This window comes from Ceraceosorus guamensis (genome assembly GCF_003144195.1).
Source record: "Ceraceosorus guamensis strain MCA 4658 unplaced genomic scaffold IE81scaffold_5, whole genome shotgun sequence".
NCBI lineage: Eukaryota > Fungi > Basidiomycota > Exobasidiomycetes > Ceraceosorales > Ceraceosoraceae > Ceraceosorus > Ceraceosorus guamensis.
In genome coordinates, this window is record NW_020290000.1 from 644,542 (window position 1) to 665,634 (window position 21,093).

The following is a 21,093-nucleotide window of genomic DNA, read 5'->3' on the forward strand; positions in this document are numbered from 1 at the left end:
ACACCACTCACTGATCTCTCCGGCACGGGGCCGCACAAGGACAAGGCGTTCGCCTCCTCACAACCCAATCTTTTCCTCCTTGGCGCGAAAAGGCCCAAAAACACCATACTTGCCGCAGATAGCGCACTCATCTCGGCATTTGATGGTTAAACTGGATCGAGCCCTGGAGGAGCGCGGCTTGTAGGAGCGGTGAAGGTCGGAGGAAGGGGGTCGAGATTTGGTGGTGGCGGTGCTCTCGCGTGCGTGCCTAGCCAAAATTCAAAATTCACAACCTCCTTCTTTGACTCATAACAAATCACGTGCCTTACACTTGACGCGCCGCGAAGCGCGTTTCAATCTGCGCCACGCAGTTTCGAGTAACACCGGCCGCCCGCGGGCTCGTGATGATGTGCCTGAGACACTTTGCCCTCTCTTTTCCTGCTGTGTGTGCTTAAAGTTCTTACCGCACCGGAATGAGCGGCAATTGAACAACGCGACGGCCGACGTACATACGCGCGGGTCCTTCTATAGCCTGTCTGGTGCGTTGTGTTGTGGAGATGTGATGGTGCCGCGGAATGTCAGACCCTCATCGAGACACCTTTGAACGTTGACGTGGACGCGTGCATCGCGCGTCTAAGCTGCTTCGATCTTGACCACCTTTGGCCGTGCTATAGGTGTCGCTTTCACGACGTAATGAGCTCGAGTTGTGCGTAGACAGAGCCAACATGAATATCCAGCTTGGTCAATCGCCGCTCTGATGCGAGCCATTTGCTGCCAGAACGTACCCACAAACCACCAGCATCGGTAGACTGGACAGGGACCACAGAAGCTCCCTTCTTACTCCGCTGCGTGCGGATCCTTGACGCAAAAGATGCCGGTCTTTGCGGATCGCCTCTGGTCCAGCAAACGACCTGAGCGGAATGCCGGGACCAACGACCTCTCGAGCGAACGCAAGAGCGCACCATATAGCCCTTCCATACCCTCCCGACTGAGTCAAGAGATCAAGATGACACCCTCGCCGGACACGAGCAGCTCATTGCTCCACCTAGCCAGCAACACGCCACTGCCCGATGATTCATCCTCTTCGCTACGCGGCAACTTGACATCGCATACATCACCTCCACTGTACGACTCGAGCTGGCAGGCCAATGGCGAGCAGTCGATGCAATCAGCGGGACGAGACGCCATCGAGGAGGACAGCTACTTGGGGCGTTATGAGGGAGACGAGAGTGCGGATGTGGATGCCAGTGAGGTCTCGGCATTGAGCGACGTAGCGAGGAGATCGCCTCAGGTCGCATCGCAGAGATTCGTCTTCAGACCTAAAGAGCAGACAGAAGGTGAGTATCAGCAACGGCGCGTCAGAAAGCGCTCTGCTTCTCAGAAGAAGAGGATGCTGCTCATCACTCGAAACGCCATTGACCTCCCAGACACGAGCTCGCGTCCTTCATCGTCGACCCCATCCCCGCCTCCGGATCAGCGAAACAGCGTGCCACAAACGCCCTTTACGCGATGGAGTCAGCGTCAACAACCCTCTCAGATGCACACACCACCCACCGCTGCTCATCGCGGGGTTAGCGACGTCACCCCATCAGCCAAACAAAGCATCCTCCGTGGACCAACCACGCCTGCGACGGGTAGTAGCGTCCGTTTTGGGTCTCGCTTGTACGACGATGGAGACGAAAGCAGGATCAGCACGAGCACTCACTCTGCCTCGGGGGCAAGCAATGGTTCGGGCACTGGTCGTCTGAGAAGGTCTTTGGCAGCTTCGCCCACTCCGAGCGACCAAAGCACGGCATCTCCATCCACCATTGCGTCGTACTCTATGACAATGAGAGAGGAGATGGAAAGGGAGGAGGTGGATGACGTGTTGGGACAGTCTTTGTCGAGGAGCGAACCCGTTGTCGAGGACGATCCTTACGAGGATGCCGACGAGGCTGACGTGCACCAGCAATCCAGCCGAAGACCTGTCGAAGAAGACACTTTTGAGCAGTCAAGGCTTCGAATGTTGAAGGATTCGTCGGTGGAGGACAGCAGCTTGGACACTGTGCATCAGCCAGCCGTTGTGGCTCATCCGAGGCTGGAAGCTCTGCAAAGAGGTCTGAACAAAGCCTCGCTTCCCTCTGTACCCTCGTTGAACACGCTCGCTGAGGCTCACGAGGTCTCCAGGACGATTGGAATGGCGAACGAGAGCGCCGAGACACAGCAAAACGCGCTCGACGCCGACTCAAGCCGCAGGTCTTCTTTTTCGAACTCGGATTCTGGCTCTGCTGGGCAGCGTACTCAGCGAGCTTCCTCCAGCCCTACGATCCGCCTGAGGCAAGGCATTCCAGCAGATCCACTGGCTGTCACGCAAGCGTCGCCTGTGCCGCCTCCCAGTCCACCTTCAGCATACCCCTCCACCTTGGAGGATATGTCAGCCTTGATCGATGAGTCGATGGGCGGGATCGACGAAGGCGACGAGTCTTCTCTTCATGGAGTGCCAAGGCCATATGCTCATCGCGGCAGTAGCAGCTCGTCGCCCTCCGTTCTGCCGCAAATAAGTCAGGCTCACCGTGAATCGAACGTGTCTGCGGCTGCTCAACATACAGCGCTAGCGCACCAGCAAGAGCCCCGCCCACGAGCAGTACACGAAGCGCGCGCGAAAGCTAGCTTGGAGGGCAACGCGTCAATCAGCAGATCTTTTGACTCTGGAGAATTCAGCTTCAACCAGTCAATGCTCAACAGGGAAATGGCCAAAGCTACAGAAGCTACCTTCTCTCCCCAAACGCTCACTTCTCAAGCTGCACCACCTGCGGTGACTGGTCGCCGAGCTGTATCGACGTCACCTACAGCTGTGTTGAAGCCTCCCGGAGTCGTGCAGCCGCCCATCCGGCGCACTGTTTCGTCGTCTTCCGCCAGTACGCCAGCAAAGCCGGGCGACCTTTCGCAACAGTCGACTCGTGTTCGCGTCCAGCGGCAGACGCTTGGTGCAGATGATCCTAGCAACAGCGCATCACGTCGCGAGGTCTCGCCACTTGCGACGCCCGGACATGATAGAGCTGCAGTCTACTCTCCCGCACCATCGTCGACGAATGTCAACCGCAGCCACTGGTCCGCTGCCAGCGACTCGCACGACCAGTCTTCACAGCCTACCGCAGGACACGACGTGGATGTCAGCGTCTCTCCTCAGGACATTAGCCGAAGAACCGCAATGTCGTCAATCTTTGCTACTCCGGCTGCATCTGCTGCGGGCTCTGCGCCGGCCTCTGCCAAATCTTTTCACTCGGCACAGGTCGGCTCTACACCACTTTCGACCTCTTCTCAATCACCGGAGGTGAATGGCAGTGCGCACAAAGATGCGAGCGTCTCTAGAACAAGCAGCAGCGGCGAAAGCAGCCGTAGTGATAGCAAGCATGGCGCCCATAATATTGTTGCATCTGGACGACGCACACCGTCTGATCGGCCTAGCAGTGCTGGGTATTCTGATAGTTCACCCGCTGCTGCCAGAGCTGCTAGGAGGCTGGAACCGAAACCCTCAGGAGATTTGCGCTCCTCGTATGCAAAGGCGGGCCCAAGCAAATCCGAGCGCGCCTTGAGCCAGCAGGACTTTGGCGCATGCGAGCCTGTGGACCGACAGCAATCGACAACTCCGCCTTCACCTGCCGAATCGCGCTTTGCAAAGCTGAGTGCTGTAGAGTCTCATCGAGAGAGGTCAGAGGACGAAGCGTCTCCGTCTCCTGGAAACAATGACGAAGTCATGACCCAGTGGATTGCCGGGCAGAAAGAGTTTGATGTGGTGCACAGCAGGAGGAGCTCCCTGCTGCTCAAGCGATGTCGCGCCGCGGAAGAGGAGCGCGACCAACTCATGAGTGCGCTGAAAGACGGAGAAGCAACTAAGAAGCAGGCTCTGGTCGCGGCGCAGACGGCTCAACAGAGCCACGAACACTCACTGGCGACGGTCAGGCTGCTCGAGGCTGAGCGCGGCGCTCACAAGAAACAGCAAGCTCAGCTGGATCATCTCGTGAGCAAGCTGAAGGATCAGTTGGCGGAACATCAAGCTAGGCTACCCGACGTCGAGCGCCTGCAGGCTGAGCTCGCACGCGAACGGCAAGAAAGGGCCATCGAGTACAGGGATATGGAGGTCCGGCTTGCGTTTGCACACGAAGAAGCAAGGCAGTCCAGGGAGTCTTCACCTGCCCATATTCAGGAGGAGCAACGCTTGGCGGGCGCCTTGATGAGTAGAGGCGACTTCGATCTTGCTTTGGAGGAAGCGCGCAAAGAGATCCGAGAGGAGTGCGAGCGAGACGCGGATGTGAAGCTGTATGCCCTGGAACGTGATCACGACGAGGCTGTTGGTCATCTCGAGCAACGCTTGCAAGAGACTGAGGCCCGCAACAGTCAGGAAGAAAGGCTAGCAGACGAATTGCAGGTCGAGCAGCTGCAAGATGAAATAGAGAGGCTGCGAAGCGCCCTAACCGATGCTGAGCAAGCAACCAAAGAGAGAGAAGATGAGGATGCTGCAGCTCTCAGCCGGGTGGAACATGACGCTCATGCGCGAGAACAAAGGATGCAAAGTCAGATGGACAACCTTCATCTTGCATTGCGTAGTGCCAAGCAAGAGTCGGACATTCAAAAGGAGGAGCGTGCGAAGCTCGAAGAAGCTCTGGCAGCCAGGCCTAGCAACAGCGAGGTGGAGGACTTGCGACTCGCCAAGCAAGAAGCCCAGGACCAAATTGAAGCGCTTCGCAAAGAGATCGGCTTACTCTGGGAGAAATTGACGACCGGGGCTGGTGAACGCGACAATCTCTTGCAGCAAAAGAAACACCTTGAACAGGAGCTCAGAAAAGCGGCTACCTCGAATGAGCAGGCCGAAAGCAACGCGCAGTCGCACATCGCAGAATTGGAGCGGCAGGTGGTCAAGCAGGAACATGAGCTGGCTGGCCTAAGGCAGCTTGCCGAGCGCTGCGAAGAAGCCGAAGCTGAGGTCAGGGAGCTAGAAGCTGCACGAAATTCGCTCGTACACGAAGTCGATGCCGCTTTGGAACGCGTGGAGCGGGAAAGGGCAGAATCGCGCAAGCAGATGGAAACGGCCAGTTCTGGCTTCAAAGAGCGCATCGAGAAGCTCAGTGAACAGCTCGTGCAAGTCCAACATGAGCGTAACGAACTCGAGCAGCGCCTGAGAAGCTCGCACCACGATGCAGAGGGTCATACTTCAGAGCATATCGATCGATTACAAGACGTCATCAAGAGGCTGGAGCAGAACTATGACACTGTGCTGGAAGAACGACGATCACTCGAAACGCAGGCAGCGGAGGCTCAGGCCGAGTACGAACAGCTGCAGGTCGCGACTCAGACTGCTAGCGAAAGGTATCAGAACCACCTCGACGAACTGGAAGCCGATGGCAACGAAGCCAGGCAGGAAGTTGTGAGACTGGAGGAAGAGCGAGAGAAGCTGGAGCGCAAGAATTCGGAGCTGCAAGCGAATCACCAGAGCCTATTGCAAAGCTTGACTGAGCTGGAAGACCACAATTCCCAATTAGAGATGCGTTTGCTAGAGGAACAGAAAGCCCATACTGGCTCGATTTCGAGCGACAAAGACCTGCCTGCCCACGTCACGGAGAAAATAGAGCGACTCCACGAAAAACTTCGTCATCTTGAGCGCGAGGCCGGCGATCGTGTCCTTGAGATCAGTAAGCTCAACAAGGCTCGAGAGAAGCTGGAGATCTCCAACAGCAATTTTGCCATTGCACTGTCTGCCAAGCAGCAGGAGCTCAGCCTTTTGAAGCGCACGTACAGCATAAAAGGCACAACAGAGACGCCGGCCCAACGCGCGCCACGCGCTTCCATGCCCAATGTAGCTGCAGCTCCCCAAAGTGAAAGCGAGGAGTCAGAGCTGGAACACAAGCTCCCCCCGCTGGAGCGAGGCTTTGCTCGCGGCACGCGGAGACGCATCACGACGGGGCCAAATGATTCGGAGCAACGTAGAGCAGCTAGAGCAATCGAGGATCAATCTGCAGCGCAAAATGACAGCACTCCCGTAGCTAAGAAGGCGTCGGCTTCTGCGATGGGTCCGCCCACGAGACCAATTGCTCGTCGACCCTCCACAGCTTCTATCCGCACTCCAAGGATGGACTCTTCGCGCGCGGATGATGTCAGCAGGAGTAGCGTGGCTTCAACGACGCCGCAATCAGCCCCAAGATGGGCTGCACGGCAACGATGGTCCAGGGTGGATGAAGCGACACCGCGTGCGCCTTCGAGCGGCTTAGCCACACCGACGTCTTCGGCGAGGACGCAGCGTGCCGCTCGGGGCTCTGACGTAGCCCCTCTTTCGCGCGAAAACCTTTCTCAAGCTTCTCGCCCGTCTCGCCCGTCCAGTCGCGCTTCCTCAATCGCGTCCTCAACCAGCGATGTGCGCCTGACCTCGGCGCCTGGGCCTCGCCCAGCTTCACGCTTCAGCGCGCTTAGTCAGAGCAGGGCCAGTTTTAGCGCTGATGACTCACGAGCCTCTCAGCCTTCGGGGGCCCAGCAGGAACCAAGCGCCAGCGTCAACAGAAGCGAGAGTCAAGCATCCTCGGTGGCCGATGACATAAACGGCAGGAACAGCTACAGGTCCAGCTTTGACGGTCCCATGGATCTTTCGGAGCTGACCGACTCTGTTTCGATGTCTGAGAGAGATAGCGCACAGCCAGTCACGAGGCCTACTGCCCGTCGACCCCGCGCTTCAAGAGTCTCTGTATCTGCTCGGCGCCGCGACTCTTTGCGCGCTCTGGAAGAAGACAAGGAGAATTCGAGAAGGCACGCAAGGCTCTCGAGCGCGCCCAGAGCGCCAACCGAGCCGCCTTCCAGCGTGGGCAGCAACAAGCTGAACAGTGTCCCTGGAATGGGCAGCTTTTTGGAGAAGCGTCGCGCTGTGTTGAAACGACGTCAGTCTGAAATGCACGCCTGAAGCATTCCTTGTTTGGCGAACGACATCTGTGATCGTCCTACTCGGTACCTCTCATCTCATCATGTACTTATGTTGCCTATATACTTCTGTCATGTCATGCAAACCTTGTCGAGGGTACGAGTGCAGCGATGCGTTCACTCCGACGCACGTCAGTCCTGGTGATTGGACGTGTACCGAGATATGGCCAAGAGTGCAGACGATCAACATCAAGGACGTCGTATGGGTGCTGGAAATCGGCAATCTCGAATGACTGACTGAGCAAATCTGCCAGTCGTGAGTGGACGAAAGCCTCACGCGTGGGGTGGAATCGAATCACGAATCAAGAATCGATGTGCGTTCTATATCGATCATGCTCTTCACGCGACTGGGCCGCCTGACGCCGTACGGATCCGCGCGCGCACAGGGAGCGTGTGGAGACCCGCGAATCACGAATGATTGACTGATTGACATGCATGTGCGCGCGTGTTAACTCGTGTCTGCTAAGCAGCAGCAGTAGTCGTGAGTCCAGAGTCCTTCGACGTAGCACATGGCGCGGATCATATTCACGATTGGCTCTCGCTCGCTATCAATGTACGCCTGCTTGCAGTCGATCTCCCTCACCTCAAGCTGCCTTTGCTCTCAGCAGGTCGGAAAGTGTCTGCGAGAAGGGCTCTTTCTCGGCCCCGCAGCTCTACCTCGATCAGACACTCGATTTCTTCGAGATCTAGCCCAGTGCGGAGGGGCATTGTTCGGCGAAGTTGTCTCGAAGAAGTTCTTTCTGTCCCAGGCTGTCACAATGGCTAGCTCGAAGCGCCTGACTAAGGTGAGAGACGTCCGCCATGCTATAGAGGCGCTGGTGGTCTCCCAACTCCATTGGCACCTCGTCAAGGCCGAAGAACCCAGCACCACCTCTCTGGCTGACGCGCGTCGGCCCTTTGTCGACCGGCTGCTTTAGGAGCTTGCTGACCTTCAGGCTACCCCACTTGATGGAATAGGTGAGTGTTGTACATCCGCTCTTACACGTCAAGCTATGAGACTCAGTGCGAAGGCCTCTTCTTTGGGTTCTTCCAGAGGTGATCCCGAATGAGTAAGCTCAGCATCACACTTCAGTCGCTCCAGATGGAGCATAGGATCAAACCGCGTGCCACTCCGCTTCCTTCTTTGCCCAGGGCCAACATTTACAAATGGACTGCCAAGGTTGCGGGTCCGGTGCGTGAGAGTGGAAGACTGCTGTAGGAATGAGCGATGCAAAGCTAGGCTTTTGCTGATCAAAGGCGGGCACCTTGCAGGCGGCAAGTCCGTATGCAGGCGGAACATTTCTGGTGAGTTAGCAGTGGTGGCTCTGGTAGCTCGACGTTCGAGTCAGCAATGATGACAGGAGAGGGCGGGCGAATCGATGTTGCTCACTTCGGTCATCGACGTCTCCTTCGGTACCCTCCACAGATCGAGCTGGAATTCCCGGTCGAGTACCCCTTCAAGAGCCCTCGCTTAAAATTCGCGACGAGGGTCTTCCACCCAAACGTGGATGAAGATGGAAGTGCGTAGATCTCAGACTCCAGTCGGGTGGCACATTTGGTGGTGCAGGATGCAAAGCGGGCGGAACAAGCAGTGTGCATTTGGATCCAAAGGCGGAAGCTGCGCAGCATGCAATGTCAGAGCAAGAAGCCATGGCGATCAAGAGGGAGGGGGAAGGGTGTGCAGAGCGAGACGGCCGCATGGGCGGACATACGAGCTTGAGCAATTATTCTGGCTCACTCACCTCGATCTACACATTCTCTGTAGACCTTTGCGTTGGGCTATTGAAGTCTGAGGCTTGGAAGCCGAGCACGAAAGCATCGACTGGTGAGTCGGACTTGATGGCTGATCTGGCGACACAGCCGATGCCGGAGACACAAGCTACGAGCCCTGCAGCTACGCTTGACAGGCCGAAGCTTATGATACATACACTTGCGCATCTTCGCAGTCCTACTTTCTATACAACAATTGCTTGCAGAGCCCAACCCAGACGACGCTTTGGTCGCCTCCATCGGTATGTACTGCAGCGTCGGAGTGTCCAAGGAATGTTCAACCACGACGCGAATCCTGACATCAAGGCGATTCCTTGATAGCCGAGTTGTACAATACTGATCGAGCCAAATTCAACAAGACCGCTCAAGAGTACACCAAAAAGGTGCGTTGGGAGATGGCTAATGCCAGGACTGAAATGCTGAACTGCCTCAATTGTCCTTGGCATTCTCCTTCCTCGTACGCTGCAGCACGCAACCTGAATTATGGACCTTGCCACTGAGAATGTCCGTTTTGCGGCGCTTCTGCTTCCCTTGTGAAAGACAGCTCTGAAACTCATCAATAACAAATCGTAGAAACGCCCATGACGCTACCATGGCGCACCAAGGGCTCGCTTGTGCACGTCATGGCCCTTGCGTGATTTGCGCACACCAGCAGAACGTGCTGACCCAGGAAAGCGAGGCAAGCATTGCATATATTGTTGTACAGACCTCCGAAAACGCGGTCGATGTGATTGCGAAATGGCAATTGGAGGTAGATGTAGAGAGGCTCCGCGTAGGCGCTGAGCTCAGAACCCGCGCGGGTTCTCTCTCAGGGTGATCCTGGTCCATTTGGGCACCTGCCATCGAGCCACGAGGCATGTGTGAGCAGATCTTAAACAGAGAGACGGAGCCAGCGAGCCAATATCCACCAGCCAGACCATCACGACTGTTTGGACCCATGGCCTCCTCGATTGCGCGAAGGCCCGCTACAGTCCCACTCACTTTGTGCACGCCCTTCCGGTATCCCTTTGCAGACTTTGAAAAGGTCGTGTACTTGTCCCTTGGCAGCATCTCGTGCTCTTTGGGCAGAGCCAGCGCCCTGTCCAAAGCAGCGCATTCCACCCCTGATCTTTGAACCGCAGAGATCACATCGTCCACTGCGCGCAATCGAGATCTGACCCTGGCTTTTCGAGGAGCACTGAGTCTCCAGGGTACTTTCCTGCAAATGAAGAGAGCGCAGAAGATTGAAGGGACACTCAGTCACTTGAACGGGCCCTTTCATTTGGATTGTATGCCGTAACGACCTGCCGCCTATGCGTGCGAAAGAGACTCACCATAAGAGCCCGCCAAGGGCTGGACTGGAAGTCTTGAACGCGCCGAAGCCCAACATTGCGGAGCTGGGTCGTCGAGCAAGTGGCTGAGAAGCGCAAGCTGCTTCTACCTTGCCTTGCGTATTGGTCTTGGGTAGTGTGGTGGCGCTGTGCAGAGAGAAGTTGACTCCTTGATGAAATCAATCGAATGTATGTGGAAGATGCTCGCGCGCGATGTGCTTGCTATAGCTGCTTTCCATTTCTCTTTGAGCGAGGCAAACTTCCGTCACGTGATGCATTTTCTTCGCCTTTCGCGCGCCGCTCAACGCTGTCGGACGCACGCTTTACTCGTCCGCTTCTCCCCCGAGTGGGATCTCCTCATCAATGACCACAGCCCACTCTCATGCAGTCCCTCATCCTTCGCCAATACTAGCGCACGGGGCCGCTTTACTATCCATCTCATCGATCAGCTTCACGCAGTTCTTGTGCATCCAAGCCACAAAGCAGACAGCCAGGCACGCCGAAGTTTTATCACGAATCGGTGAGTTAGTGACATTCTCAGCGATGTGCAGAGGTGGTACGGCGCGAGCGCTATACTAAGCGTGCAGCCCGGCGATGGGTAGAGCGAGACAATGATGAGCGCACATATGCGTTTCAAACCAATTAGCCTAGGAAGAGCCGTCGCGAGCATCCGCGGTCTGTGTGCTCTCGCTCCGACTTTTTCCAAGAACTCTTTCGCCTTTGCATCGAAACAAGGGCACTGTAGTCACCCGTCTCGTCGTAGAGAGCACTTTACAGGTTGCACTCGCCCGTGTGGTACTCGTGATCGTGTCTCGCGCTCGAGATGGATCCTCTGGATTCTACTCGCGAGTGACTTGATCGCGAGGACGATCTTGGGCTGAGAGCGCCTGGCTCTCTCCGGGCAGGTAGGAGCGAGGGTGCCGCGCGGACGAAGACGATACTTTGGTAGCCTGATGTCTTCGCTGGGTTGTGCTTTGCTATTGGGAGTGACAGGTGCTGCGAGCTCCTCATCCGCGGTGAGAAGCAGCTCGTGCTGACAGAGGTCCCACTCGACCTTACCGCGCTGGTGCAGATCATGAGGTCCACCGCACAATTGCTCTCTTCAGGCCGTGTTCTGCCTAAAAACGCGCACCAACTGGCGAAGCTGCAAGCCTCCATTGCTCGCCGACAGAACATCGTCGATGCGAGCATGCGGACCATGACCACGAAGGACGCATCCACACCGTCCGACGCCAAATCAGACGTCAAGCCCACCACGCATTACAGGATCACATTGCGGAGATCTGGAATTGGAATGCCCTCCAAAATACGCAACATACTCTCCTCCATGGGCCTCAATAAGCGTTTGCAGACCATCTATCGATTGCAAAGACCAGAAGAAGCCGGCAACATTCTGGCCGTGAAGGAGCTTGTGCACGTCGATACCGTAAGGAGATTGGATGGAGGCATGGAAGAGCCGCTGCGAAAATATACACAAAGCGGGTTCGAGGCGCTTAGTCAAGAGGAGGTCGATGCTATTTCAGTCAGCAACGAAGATGCCATCTGGGTGGATCAAAAGGGAGAAGTGGTGGATTGGGGTTACAAAGGAAGAAGAGCTCCTCGAGGGTATACGGTGGTCGGTAACCTCGGCGATGAAAAGAGGCATGCCGAAATCAAACAGGGGCTGCAAGGGTCGCAGTGAAGATTGATCCGCAATGTACATCCGTCGTCTTCTCTCCGAACCCGCTTTCCCGAATACAGGGCTACATGTGCAAGCGCCCGAGTCGAATTTGTGTGCCGAGATCGAAGAACAAGAAGGCGTGGTCGTATTATCAGGCTCTGCTGAATGTCTTAGACTGTTGCACCAAGTCTAGCTGCCTTCTTGGCGGCGTAGACCGCGCGCACTTCCTCGCGGATAGCACCCAGGCCTTCAGCCTGGTGCGCAAATTGAGACGCATGCGGTCAATTCCCAGACATTGAGCCATTGTTTGTGATTTTGCAGCGACTCACCACGCATGCACGAGCCGTTTTGCGGATGGTTTCGACCTGTGGAGTGGTTCGCAACCATGAGTCGGCGTGCGGTCGCAATAGACGTCAATCCTCACCTGCTCTGGTGTCCATTCGAGATTGTAGCTGCTTGAGAAAGGTGCCGTGGAGGGATCGTAGCTTGGCTGGCACGCATGAGGCAGCAGCGGCATGTATATCATCTTGCACGGTTTTGTAGCTTGAGGCTGATGTCCTGCGCAAGCGTTTGAATGAGACTCGATCAGCGCCAGATCAAGCTTGATGTGACTTCTGTTCGGGAGACATACTATGATTGTAGCGGATACCATCTCGCTCGTACGTCCTCCCTTGCTCTTCGGTCCTTTGATCTTCTGCAATAGGCTCGGCATCCAGAACTTGCGCGTATCGGCCGGCAAATCGACTCGCAATCTCCTCTGCGGACAGCTCCTTTGGCTTGTCTTCGCCTTTCTCGTTCTTCTCTGTGGGCCAATCCGGTAGAGATGGCATGCTCGCACGCGGAGTGACGCGGTAACCCTTCTCCGCCCCAAATTCTTGAATTCGTTCGAGTGCTGAGCCTTTTTGCACATCGCTGCTAAAGTCTCCTAGAAGCATGATGTCGACGTCCCTGCCTGGTCGACAGAAAGTGTAGATTGGCAAATTGTTGCTCATTCCTGCGTCGACAAGGTGAATCCTTGGCGAGTTCTGCACGGGTAAAAGTTGCTGAGGTGAGGAAGCAAGGTAGAAGGCTGATTGAGAGCATTGGAGCTAGCCTCACCTCGAAGCCGTTTCCTCGGCCCTCTTGCACATCTGCCCCGAAAAAAGGATTGGCCTCGTTTTGAGCATGGACAGGGTGATGCGACTGCAGACGCTCAGCCTTCTCCGGGTTTTTCTCGACCCACTCGTCGGCTTCTTGACGAATCTTGTTGCCAATGGCACCCTTTGGAAGATTTCGACTGATAATGATTCGGGATTGGCCATGTGAGAGTAAGTGGAGAGCTATGTGCGAAGTGATGGGACAAGCGCAAAGAAAACGTACTAGATGGTACCTAGCCAGGCGGCAAGAGGGCCGGCTGGTGCGCTCGTCGCAAGTCCCAGCAGCAGTGAAATGCTCCTCTCGGGGCACTTCTGCGTGCTGATTCCTTTGTCAAACTGCGTGGCTCACGTCGTGCGGGATTAGCTGCGCTGTGAAGCATTGCTTGGGAAGACCAGGCTCACCTTGCGGCCAAAGGACCATGTCGGGACCCAGCCTTCGAGCTCATCAGAGCCTGCACGCGCCATGGCAGTCAGCTCAGGGTCATACTTGTCTGTATGAGCGTGATTGCCGTTGCGTACACACCAAACTCGCAGGGGCTGATCTCGAACCACTAGAGGTGAGGTCGCCAGAATCATACGAAGTCAACCAGCCGCATCCAGGTCAACTCCACGAACGGCCAGACTCACTTGCCACCAAGCATGAGGATCCTTGTGCACTGAGCTAGTGTGATCAGAATGACCTCCAAAAGCTTCCGTCGGCGATTTCCAATCCTGTAAACAGCATGCACCGTGTCAGTATAGGGATTCGACTCGCAAGCTTGCGCACAGCAGCTCACTTTCCAAGGGCGCTCGTGTCGGACGGCTGTGAAGAGGGGCATGGGAGACAGTCCCTTGTCGATGCCCATTCGTTCGTAGCATCTAGACCATTGAAACCACTCTTTTTTGAGGGCGACTGGGGTGTCCTGTTTGGTGTCCGAGTCTGGTCTTTGCGTGCGTCTGTTGGGAGGCGTAGGATATCCTTCCTCGAGGGTCGGAGGGTGCACGGGAGAGAAGAAGATGTGGCTGGTGACCAGTGTTCCGTACAAATCCAGCGGTCCAGGGTGCAACCCGAGCTTCATCTTGGAAAGAAGCGGCGCCAGCTGGAAGTACACGCCGTTTGCGCTCCTTGCGATCGCATCGATTGCGCCCATCGAGAGCGGATGGCGACTCGAAGTGGCCTTGAAGTGGTCCAACAGCCAAGGGGTGTCTAGAGCAGCAAAGGTGAAGAGCGATCCTAACGACCAACAGCTACCGCTCACACCTGCTACATAGGCACAAAGGTCGAACAGTCCACCAACATCTTGTCCAGCTGGAGGTTCCTGCATCTCCTCGATGAAAGAGAGGAAGCCTCTGCGGGTTGTAGGCACTGCGTGAGCAGAAGTGCTGAGTTTACTTGATTGTTGCGAGCCTTGCTCACAGATTGGCCCTGTATCCACCTCCGCTACCGCCCAGAGCAACGACGGGCACATCTTCTGGATGAATCTCTTCCGACTCATCTAGCTGCAAAATCCGTCTGAGCGCCCCTGATGATGCGATCCATGCTTTTCGAGCGGCAAGAGCTGCCGCTTCTTGCTGGCCCAATGTGTTCTCCCGGCTGTATCAGATGAACTGGCTGTGAGCCTCAGAGGAGTGCGGAGCGGGCAGACACGAAGCCGCTGCGAGCGCAAAGTCTCACCGCAGATGCGCGTCCTTCAGAAGCTCGGGGTACGTTGTAGTGTCTGACAAATCTTGGACAACCTGCACGCGATAGCGGTGGTCAAGCAGCGCTATGAATGCTGCCTCCTATCCACACGAGAAGCAGACTGCCTCGCCTCACCTCTTTGTGCAAGCGCAAGAGGTCGCTAAACCTGTGACTCTTTCCCCTCATCTTGGTGCTCAGATTCTTTAGACCCTTGGTCACGGAGCTCAAAAGCCCAGCATGGTCCGAGTCTTCTTTGTGCTCTTCCTCACCCTTTGCTGAGTCAGCGTCCTTTGGCTCATGATCGCTCAAGTCGTCTTGGGTGTCGCTGTGTCCCCATGGCCACAGATTGTGACTGTGAGGCTTCTCGTGCACTTCCTTCAAACCAGTATCGCTGGCCGTGACGCTGCCATCCACGGCAGTGGTATGAGCTTCCGCGACTTGTGCTGCCATTCCGACTTCAGAAGGACTACGGACTCTGTTGGGGGAAGGTGAAGCGGTTGAGAGTCATTGGTTCTACCTGTCATCGCGATGGAGTACATTCAGTGTGCAGTGATGTCTTGCAACTTGTGCCCGTCCTCATGCTGACCCCAAGTCGCCTGCCTACTTTCGCAAGTCCGTGCGGTAACGGAGCCCATGATGGCCATGCCGAGAATAGCGCATGCAAAGCGCTCTCGGCGCCGCCTCTCTTGGCCACTCGTGATTGCTACAGTCACTGATGGGTTCCGAGTGGTCGACCTCGATTCTGGATTGGGTCGGCGTCAGTGATCAAGCCGGTTCAAGACATACGTATGTGTGCGAGCGCACGTGCTCTGACCACCAGCGACCGTTCCCGCGTTTGCTTGTCGAGCAGCTAGACATTCTTGGTTGCGAGCGAGACCAAGGCGTATAGGTGCGCTTACTGATACCCTTCGATCAAGAGCGGTTGAGTAGAGCGAGCATATCTGACCGTCTAGCTCTACTGTGATGCCCATCTACTCACGCTCACCGAGCAGAATGGTGAGTATTGGTTGCTGGACCGCTGCCACACGCCCTCGGATCAACTGACTCCCCATCCAGCAGTCAGACCGAGTGCATATTCGTGTGGAGGCACGGGTGCGTGGGGCCCTTGCAGAGCTCGCGTCTAGAATAGCGTGTCTCGTAGTCAATGAAGACGCTTGTCATGGATTGGGATCGCCGTACAGAGGCCGACGTCAGAGAAGCAAACAAAGCCTTTTGTTGCAACAGGTGTTTGGGCTTGGGGAAAGAAAGCATCGCCTACCGGTGGTATAGCTCTTGTGTCTCCGACCCTGCTGGGCGGTGCGCTTGATCGAAGTGGTCTTGCGAATCACGTGGTATTTCAATGCTCGCGCGCCAGCAGCGGAGACGGCACGGGTCACACGATCAAGAAAGGCGGCTAGCCCGAAAGAGTAGCCCAGATCGAGGAACAACTCCCATCCGGTTGCGGTCATTTCGCAGCGCATGCGCTCTCCTTTCTCTCCCCACTTGAGTGACCAGGGCATTCACTGATTGTGCCGGTACAGATGGCAGCCTGATCCATGAGGCGCTATAGCAAGTCAAAGTAGTAGTTGTGCAGTTCAACCAAGGCCTTTTTTGCTGTAAGGCCAACGAGGCTCTCGAGCCATCCGACAAGCGGCGCCATCCGCTCTCGCCTCACACTTCATCCTCGCTTTCAACGTCATCCGCTGTTCAGCCCAGTTTGCTCTGTCGATCCTGCCCGAACGTGCTTACAATGCCCAACGCCGCATCTCTCGATACCGAGTCAGCCCCTCTGCTGGCTCAATCGGACGCGTCCCAACCCAATGTTGAAGCTGGTCATCTCTCTCCCACCACGGCCCTCCATCCCACCACCATTCTGGCCCTTACAATCCGACTGCAAAAGCTTCTAAACGACTTCATCACTTTCGAGTTGTCGGAGGACAGAATTACGGACAATGAAGGGATCATCGAGCCTGCTGTGGTGGACACTTTTCTGAGAGCGAGTGGGGATCTGCCCGAAGCGGTGCCGTTCGCCCTGCTGAGAGCCAGAAGGAATTTGAACAGGTGAGGTGGTGGGAATGTAAGCTGCACATGCTCATCCCAAGCACCCATTCACTGAGCATCTCTCGTTTCGATGCGCAGAGATGCCTCCTCTCATCGCTCGCCAGAACTATCGGCATTGAGAGCACTGGCTTCGGAAGTGCTAGCGACTCGCGTAGTGGCTCGTCTCGAGTCAGATTATCATGCCAAACGCGATAGGGCGGCGCAACAAGCTGCTACCCAGGCCGGTGTAGAGGGTCAGCCCGCTATACCCCTCGATGAGCCTGCCGCTGGGCCTTATGCCTCCGAGCAGTCTCATCTTTGCATCAGCAAGCGTTTCGTCACGCTCGAGGATGATGGGGACGAGACGCTGCCTACCAGTGCGCTCGAAGAAGCAGCAGACCAAAATTGGTGAGCGTCGAGCAGTCGCTTGAAGCGCTGAGCTGAAGGACCGCTCGCGTCACCTTGATGCGTGTGTGCTACCTATTGACCTTCATCTGCGACTGTTCCATGAAACAGCGTCATTTTCCTAGCCTCGGCCCCAGCGAGGCATTGTGCAGAGGCTCTGTGGGCGGGTCACTTGGTCCAGTCGTACGCTCAAGATGGCAGCGTACATTTCGTACCGTACCACAGTGTGGAGTCGGGCTCCTTCCTGACTCACTTGGATCCTGCGCGGCTAGCAGTGCCAAGGAATGCCTACTATACCTCGATCAGCATGCATATGGTTCTGCTCTTCCTCTACACCATGACGACGCTCGAGTACAATGGATTTGATTTCTGGGAAGGAGCCTTCTGGGTCTTTGCAGCTTCATACGTGCTCGAGGATCTCGTCCGTTGGATCAAGATACGAGGGATCGATAATCTCAGCTTTTGGTTGATCGTGGATCTCTTGACCGACGTGGTCTTTGTCACCTCTTTCTTCCTACGCGTATCGGGTTGGGTCAATCACGGCGATCATAGGAGCGAGCTGCAACTTTCGGGCTTTAGACTATTAGCATGCGCTGCTCCTCTGCTCTGGATGAGTCTTCTCAAGTGGGGCGACGGTCTGAGGTACTTGGGGGTCATCCAGATCGTCCTACTCAGAATGCTGAGAGAGACGGCTGCTTTCTTCGTCTTGCTGGGCCTGACCGCCATCGGCTTCGCCCAGTGTTTGTTCGCCCTTGACGCGGCTGATGGGAGACGAGTGGACAATAGCATTTCGCTTGTTGCTAACATACTCGCTAGGGCTCCCCTTGGTGACGCTTCATGGGACACTTTCGACTCTGAGCAATTTGGCCAGCCGTATGGACTCATCATGTTCTACCTTTACGTCTTCACTCAGGTGAGTTGTAGGCTCCGAAGGGGAGACGCGTCGTTGGCCATTCGTCTCGCTGACGGGTTCACCGCACCTCCATCCACAGGTGCTGCTATTGACCAACATCCTAATTGCGTTTTTTGGTCAAGCATATGGAGATGTGGTGGAGACGGCAGACGACTTGTTTGCTGCGTACTTTGCGCAAAAGGTTGTAGGAACGATTCGAGCCCCTGACCAATATGTCTATCTTCCGCCCTTCAATCTGGTAGAGGCGTTCCTGATAGCTCCTCTGGAACACATCCTTTCCTCGAGATCCTACGCCGCTCTCAATCGAGCTGTGCAGAGCACGATATATGCGCCCGCGCTGCTCGTCATCGCGCTCTACGAGAGCAGGTTCGACTCGAAGCAGATGAGAAGGATCAAGCTTGAAATGCTCGATAGGGTTCCCGGCCTGCACCTGGGCGAACGAGAGGGAATGGAGAGGGTCAAGGGAACGGCTGAAGACCCCGAAATCAGCGATTGGGATCGCAGCGCTGCAAGCACTTCGCGCGAAGGAGTAGAAGAGCGTGCTCCCATTGTGCTTGCGAGAACTGCATACAAGGAGTTACTCGGCAAGCTGCCCAAAATACGCAAGGAAGACAATGACGAGGCGCAAGAAGAGGAGACGAAGGAACAGCGCGCGGACAGCTCGAGCGGGGCCAAAAACCTACCTGACGACGCGCTCAAACTCATCCTGGCTGAACTTCAGGCTTTGAGAAAGGAAGTGGAGGAGCTGAAGAGATCGACGGCTAATGGTTTGACTGGAGCTGAGCAAGTCAAACAGGAAGATTGAGCTTTGCGTGGATGAGACCGCCGTTCATTGGGGCGACGCTCGCTACTGATCCGGGGCTTAGACGTAAAAGATCGATTGCTACTGGCTCAGCTGGAGGCGGGCGAGTCAAACCGGAAGATCAAATTTTGCGTGGATCAACAGTCGCCTTCTGAGGCGACGCTTGCTCCTGCCTCGGGCTGTACGCACACGCTCGACCTGGCCTGAAAAGGCAAGCTCGGTAATTCGGATGGAGAGCTTTTGCGAATTCAGCTGCTGCTGCGCATCCCACTCACAAATTTCCCCTGCAAACGGGACTGCTACTTTCGGTCAATGTTCATGCGATCAAATGTCCACACGCGTTTTTCTGTCGCATTGCTGTTGAGCAGCTGGACAGAGAATGTACGCTCTCACAGTGAAGGCTTGAAGCACAGTGCTCTTGGACAGCCATGATTTCCCTGTTCGATTGATGAGCGATGATGAGACACCTTCCCGTCGTCTGCAGCGGTCGAATAGAAGGGGCACAAGTGGAGGTTTGGCGCGTGCGTGCGCTAAAAAGGCGCCACGCCCACGCTGCTGGTGCGAGTACTCGCGCGGGCTTGGATGCAATCCTCGCGTTCAGCCGCGTTTGGTTTCTGGACAACGAGACTACCATCACAACAGTCGCGAAGAGGTACATGCACGCTGCCCAGCTTGCTCGCATCCCATCGAGGCTCGTCATTCGTGATTTTGTTTGAGATTCGAGGCTCACGCCTTTCACAGCATCGTCTTCAACGCACGGCCAGCAAGATGACGGACGCCGATCGTGTAGACGCTTCGACGTCTTCGAGCGCCTCGAGCACGACCAGCTACTTTCCGATACCTCGATGGGTTGCTCAGATATTCATGCATTTCCCCTTGGTCCTGCACGACTCTGCCAAAGTCTACGACCCGCACTCGCAAGTCCTACCAGTGTACGGCGTTCCCAGCTCTTCCTCTTCTTCTCCTTCCACCTCCAGCGACCAGACCGAAGTCGAGCAGCAAGAATCGTTCGCTGGGACTTTGTACGTAAAACGTTGGCACCCCAGACCTAGACATGGTAGAGATGGTAAGAGAGAGGACAAAAGAGGCTGGGCTAGCTCGGATGTGGATTGCTTGGAGGCGCAAATGCTGCTCTTGGCTACGCAGAGATCATTTCACGTCATGTACTTGGAGGATGAGGTGGATGAAAGCTGGGGACCTGGCGGTGAGTACATCCGAGGGCGCACGTCTACCGCATCGAGAAGCTTGCGCGCGTGTGTGGCTGCAGACTGGCTGTATGCTCTTCCAATGAGGTCTGCTGAGTCCGCAACACCTTCTCTTCTTTTTCACTTGCTTCGTCTAGGCGAATTACCTTTTCTGCAAACTTCTACAGGTGGTTTAATCAGCAAGAAAGATGTCAGGAACCATCTTGCCCCTTATTTGCCTCATCAAGCCAGCGCGCAGGAAGCGAGTGCGACGCTTTCCGAAAAAGAGATGCTTGCGAGTGGATCTTCGGCTGCGCCGTACGAGGACGCAGCGACGCTGCACGAATCGCACGCTTGGGCATCGCTCATTACGAGGCAAATCTTAGCTGGTGTTGTAAGTGACGCGAGAGATGACCGTACGAATGCACAAAGCTTTGGATGGCGCAGCTCACAGATCACTTGAAATTCGTCCATCCAGCTCCTTCTTCAACTCCACACCCGAGCTCTCGCACCTCCCAAACCAAAGTCCCACGGCTTCCTCTCTGCACCTCTGCACTCCCGTCTGGCCCACAATCGACGTCGTCTCCTTCAACGAAGAATATACAGCCTATCCAATAGCGACGCTTCTTCCACTTCTTTCCCTTTAAGCAGAGTGCCAGGATGGGGAATGAATCTGAGCTTGGATGGATTGCTGGGATCGGTAGCGCTACCTGGCGAAGAAGAGGATGAGGCAGAACAGGACGGACAGAGAGCGGCGTCCCGCGGAACAGAGCTGAGCCTGCTGGAGGAGAGCCGAGTGTTTAGCAGGGCGAGCGAGGGGATTAGAGCTGTTGCCCAGAGATTCGAGCAGCAGGACGATCGAGATGCGGCGCAACGAGTTGGCAAAGCACGCGAGAGCAGAGATGCGCCGATCAGATGGTTCTTGGGCGCCAAGTGAGTGGACTCGGACTGGGGGCGGCAAAGATTGCTCCAAAATATCAACATCATGAGCGCTCTCTTTTGTTTTTGAAAACTGCAGATGCGCGACGCCATTGGATTGCGCGCTCTTTGCATGCCTGCACACCATCCTCTCTCTGCCCACATTCGCACCCAGAAGCAGCGCTCATGACCAAGCAGCCCGCTTTGTTGAGCGGCAAGAGCAGGATAAGGCACAGGCGGATCTGAGAAAGACGATAGAGGATCACCCGGTGCTTTTGAGATGGACGAGAAGCGTTTGGAAAGAGAAGGTGAAGCCTTTGGGAGGATGACTCAGATTGGTTGGTGTAGCGAAGCCTGACTGTACGTTTAATCTGCATGTTTGCGGAATGGACCGCATCATCATGAAAACTCCCCCC

General features: G+C 55.8%; 8 protein-coding genes across 8 annotated transcripts; 6 read left to right on the forward strand and 2 right to left on the reverse strand.

Moving 5' to 3' along the window:
* The first annotated feature begins 605 nt into the window (after positions 1-605).
* On the forward strand, positions 606-7,143 carry IE81DRAFT_320311 (hypothetical protein). The gene is made up of 2 exons (XM_025512982.1): positions 606-1,316; positions 1,407-7,143. Exons 1-2 carry the CDS (start codon positions 851-853, stop codon positions 6,902-6,904), a joined length of 5,964 nt encoding a protein of 1,987 aa, XP_025372706.1. The 5' UTR covers positions 606-850; the 3' UTR covers positions 6,905-7,143.
* Positions 7,144-7,396: 253 nt separating this feature from the next.
* Positions 7,397-9,383, forward strand: IE81DRAFT_320312 (putative UBC5-E2 ubiquitin-conjugating enzyme). Its single transcript, XM_025512983.1, has 10 exons — positions 7,397-7,706; positions 7,839-7,878; positions 7,955-7,970; positions 8,053-8,092; positions 8,173-8,205; positions 8,327-8,420; positions 8,666-8,725; positions 8,847-8,912; positions 8,992-9,053; positions 9,139-9,383. Exons 1-10 carry the CDS (start codon positions 7,680-7,682, stop codon positions 9,148-9,150), a joined length of 450 nt encoding a protein of 149 aa, XP_025372707.1. The 5' UTR covers positions 7,397-7,679; the 3' UTR covers positions 9,151-9,383.
* Positions 9,345-10,160, reverse strand: IE81DRAFT_320313 (mitochondrial 54S ribosomal protein YmL31). The gene is made up of 3 exons (XM_025512984.1): positions 9,984-10,160; positions 9,652-9,868; positions 9,345-9,506 (listed from the first exon to the last, which is right to left on the reverse strand). Exons 1-3 carry the CDS (start codon positions 10,037-10,039, stop codon positions 9,456-9,458), a joined length of 324 nt encoding a protein of 107 aa, XP_025372708.1. The 5' UTR covers positions 10,040-10,160; the 3' UTR covers positions 9,345-9,455.
* A 400-nt stretch (positions 10,161-10,560) lies between these two features.
* On the forward strand, positions 10,561-10,972 carry IE81DRAFT_320317 (hypothetical protein). Its single transcript, XM_025512985.1, has one exon. It carries the CDS (start codon positions 10,592-10,594, stop codon positions 10,859-10,861), a length of 270 nt encoding a protein of 89 aa, XP_025372709.1. The 5' UTR covers positions 10,561-10,591; the 3' UTR covers positions 10,862-10,972.
* Positions 10,886-11,870, forward strand: IE81DRAFT_320318 (hypothetical protein). The gene has a single exon (XM_025512986.1). The coding sequence runs from the start codon at positions 11,056-11,058 to the stop codon at positions 11,659-11,661; it is 606 nt and encodes a 201-aa protein (XP_025372710.1). The 5' UTR covers positions 10,886-11,055; the 3' UTR covers positions 11,662-11,870.
* On the reverse strand, positions 11,811-14,886 carry IE81DRAFT_285688 (FabD/lysophospholipase-like protein; the record flags this gene model as incomplete). Its single annotated transcript, XM_025511648.1, has 13 exons — positions 11,811-11,894; positions 11,970-12,005; positions 12,065-12,198; positions 12,290-12,665; positions 12,739-12,916; positions 13,000-13,112; positions 13,179-13,228; positions 13,300-13,327; positions 13,404-13,487; positions 13,553-13,922; positions 14,173-14,349; positions 14,431-14,492; positions 14,572-14,886. 13 exons carry the CDS (start codon positions 14,884-14,886, stop codon positions 11,811-11,813), a joined length of 2,007 nt encoding a protein of 668 aa, XP_025372711.1.
* A 796-nt stretch (positions 14,887-15,682) lies between these two features.
* IE81DRAFT_320319 (hypothetical protein) lies at positions 15,683-18,906 on the forward strand. The gene is made up of 4 exons (XM_025512987.1): positions 15,683-16,476; positions 16,555-16,863; positions 16,972-17,773; positions 17,853-18,906. Exons 1-4 carry the CDS (start codon positions 16,166-16,168, stop codon positions 18,576-18,578), a joined length of 2,148 nt encoding a protein of 715 aa, XP_025372712.1. The 5' UTR covers positions 15,683-16,165; the 3' UTR covers positions 18,579-18,906.
* Positions 18,907-19,198: 292 nt separating this feature from the next.
* Positions 19,199-21,092, forward strand: IE81DRAFT_320320 (hypothetical protein). The gene is made up of 4 exons (XM_025512988.1): positions 19,199-19,779; positions 19,918-20,153; positions 20,238-20,692; positions 20,778-21,092. Exons 1-4 carry the CDS (start codon positions 19,344-19,346, stop codon positions 21,004-21,006), a joined length of 1,356 nt encoding a protein of 451 aa, XP_025372713.1. The 5' UTR covers positions 19,199-19,343; the 3' UTR covers positions 21,007-21,092.
* The last annotated feature ends 1 nt before the right edge of the window (position 21,093 follows it).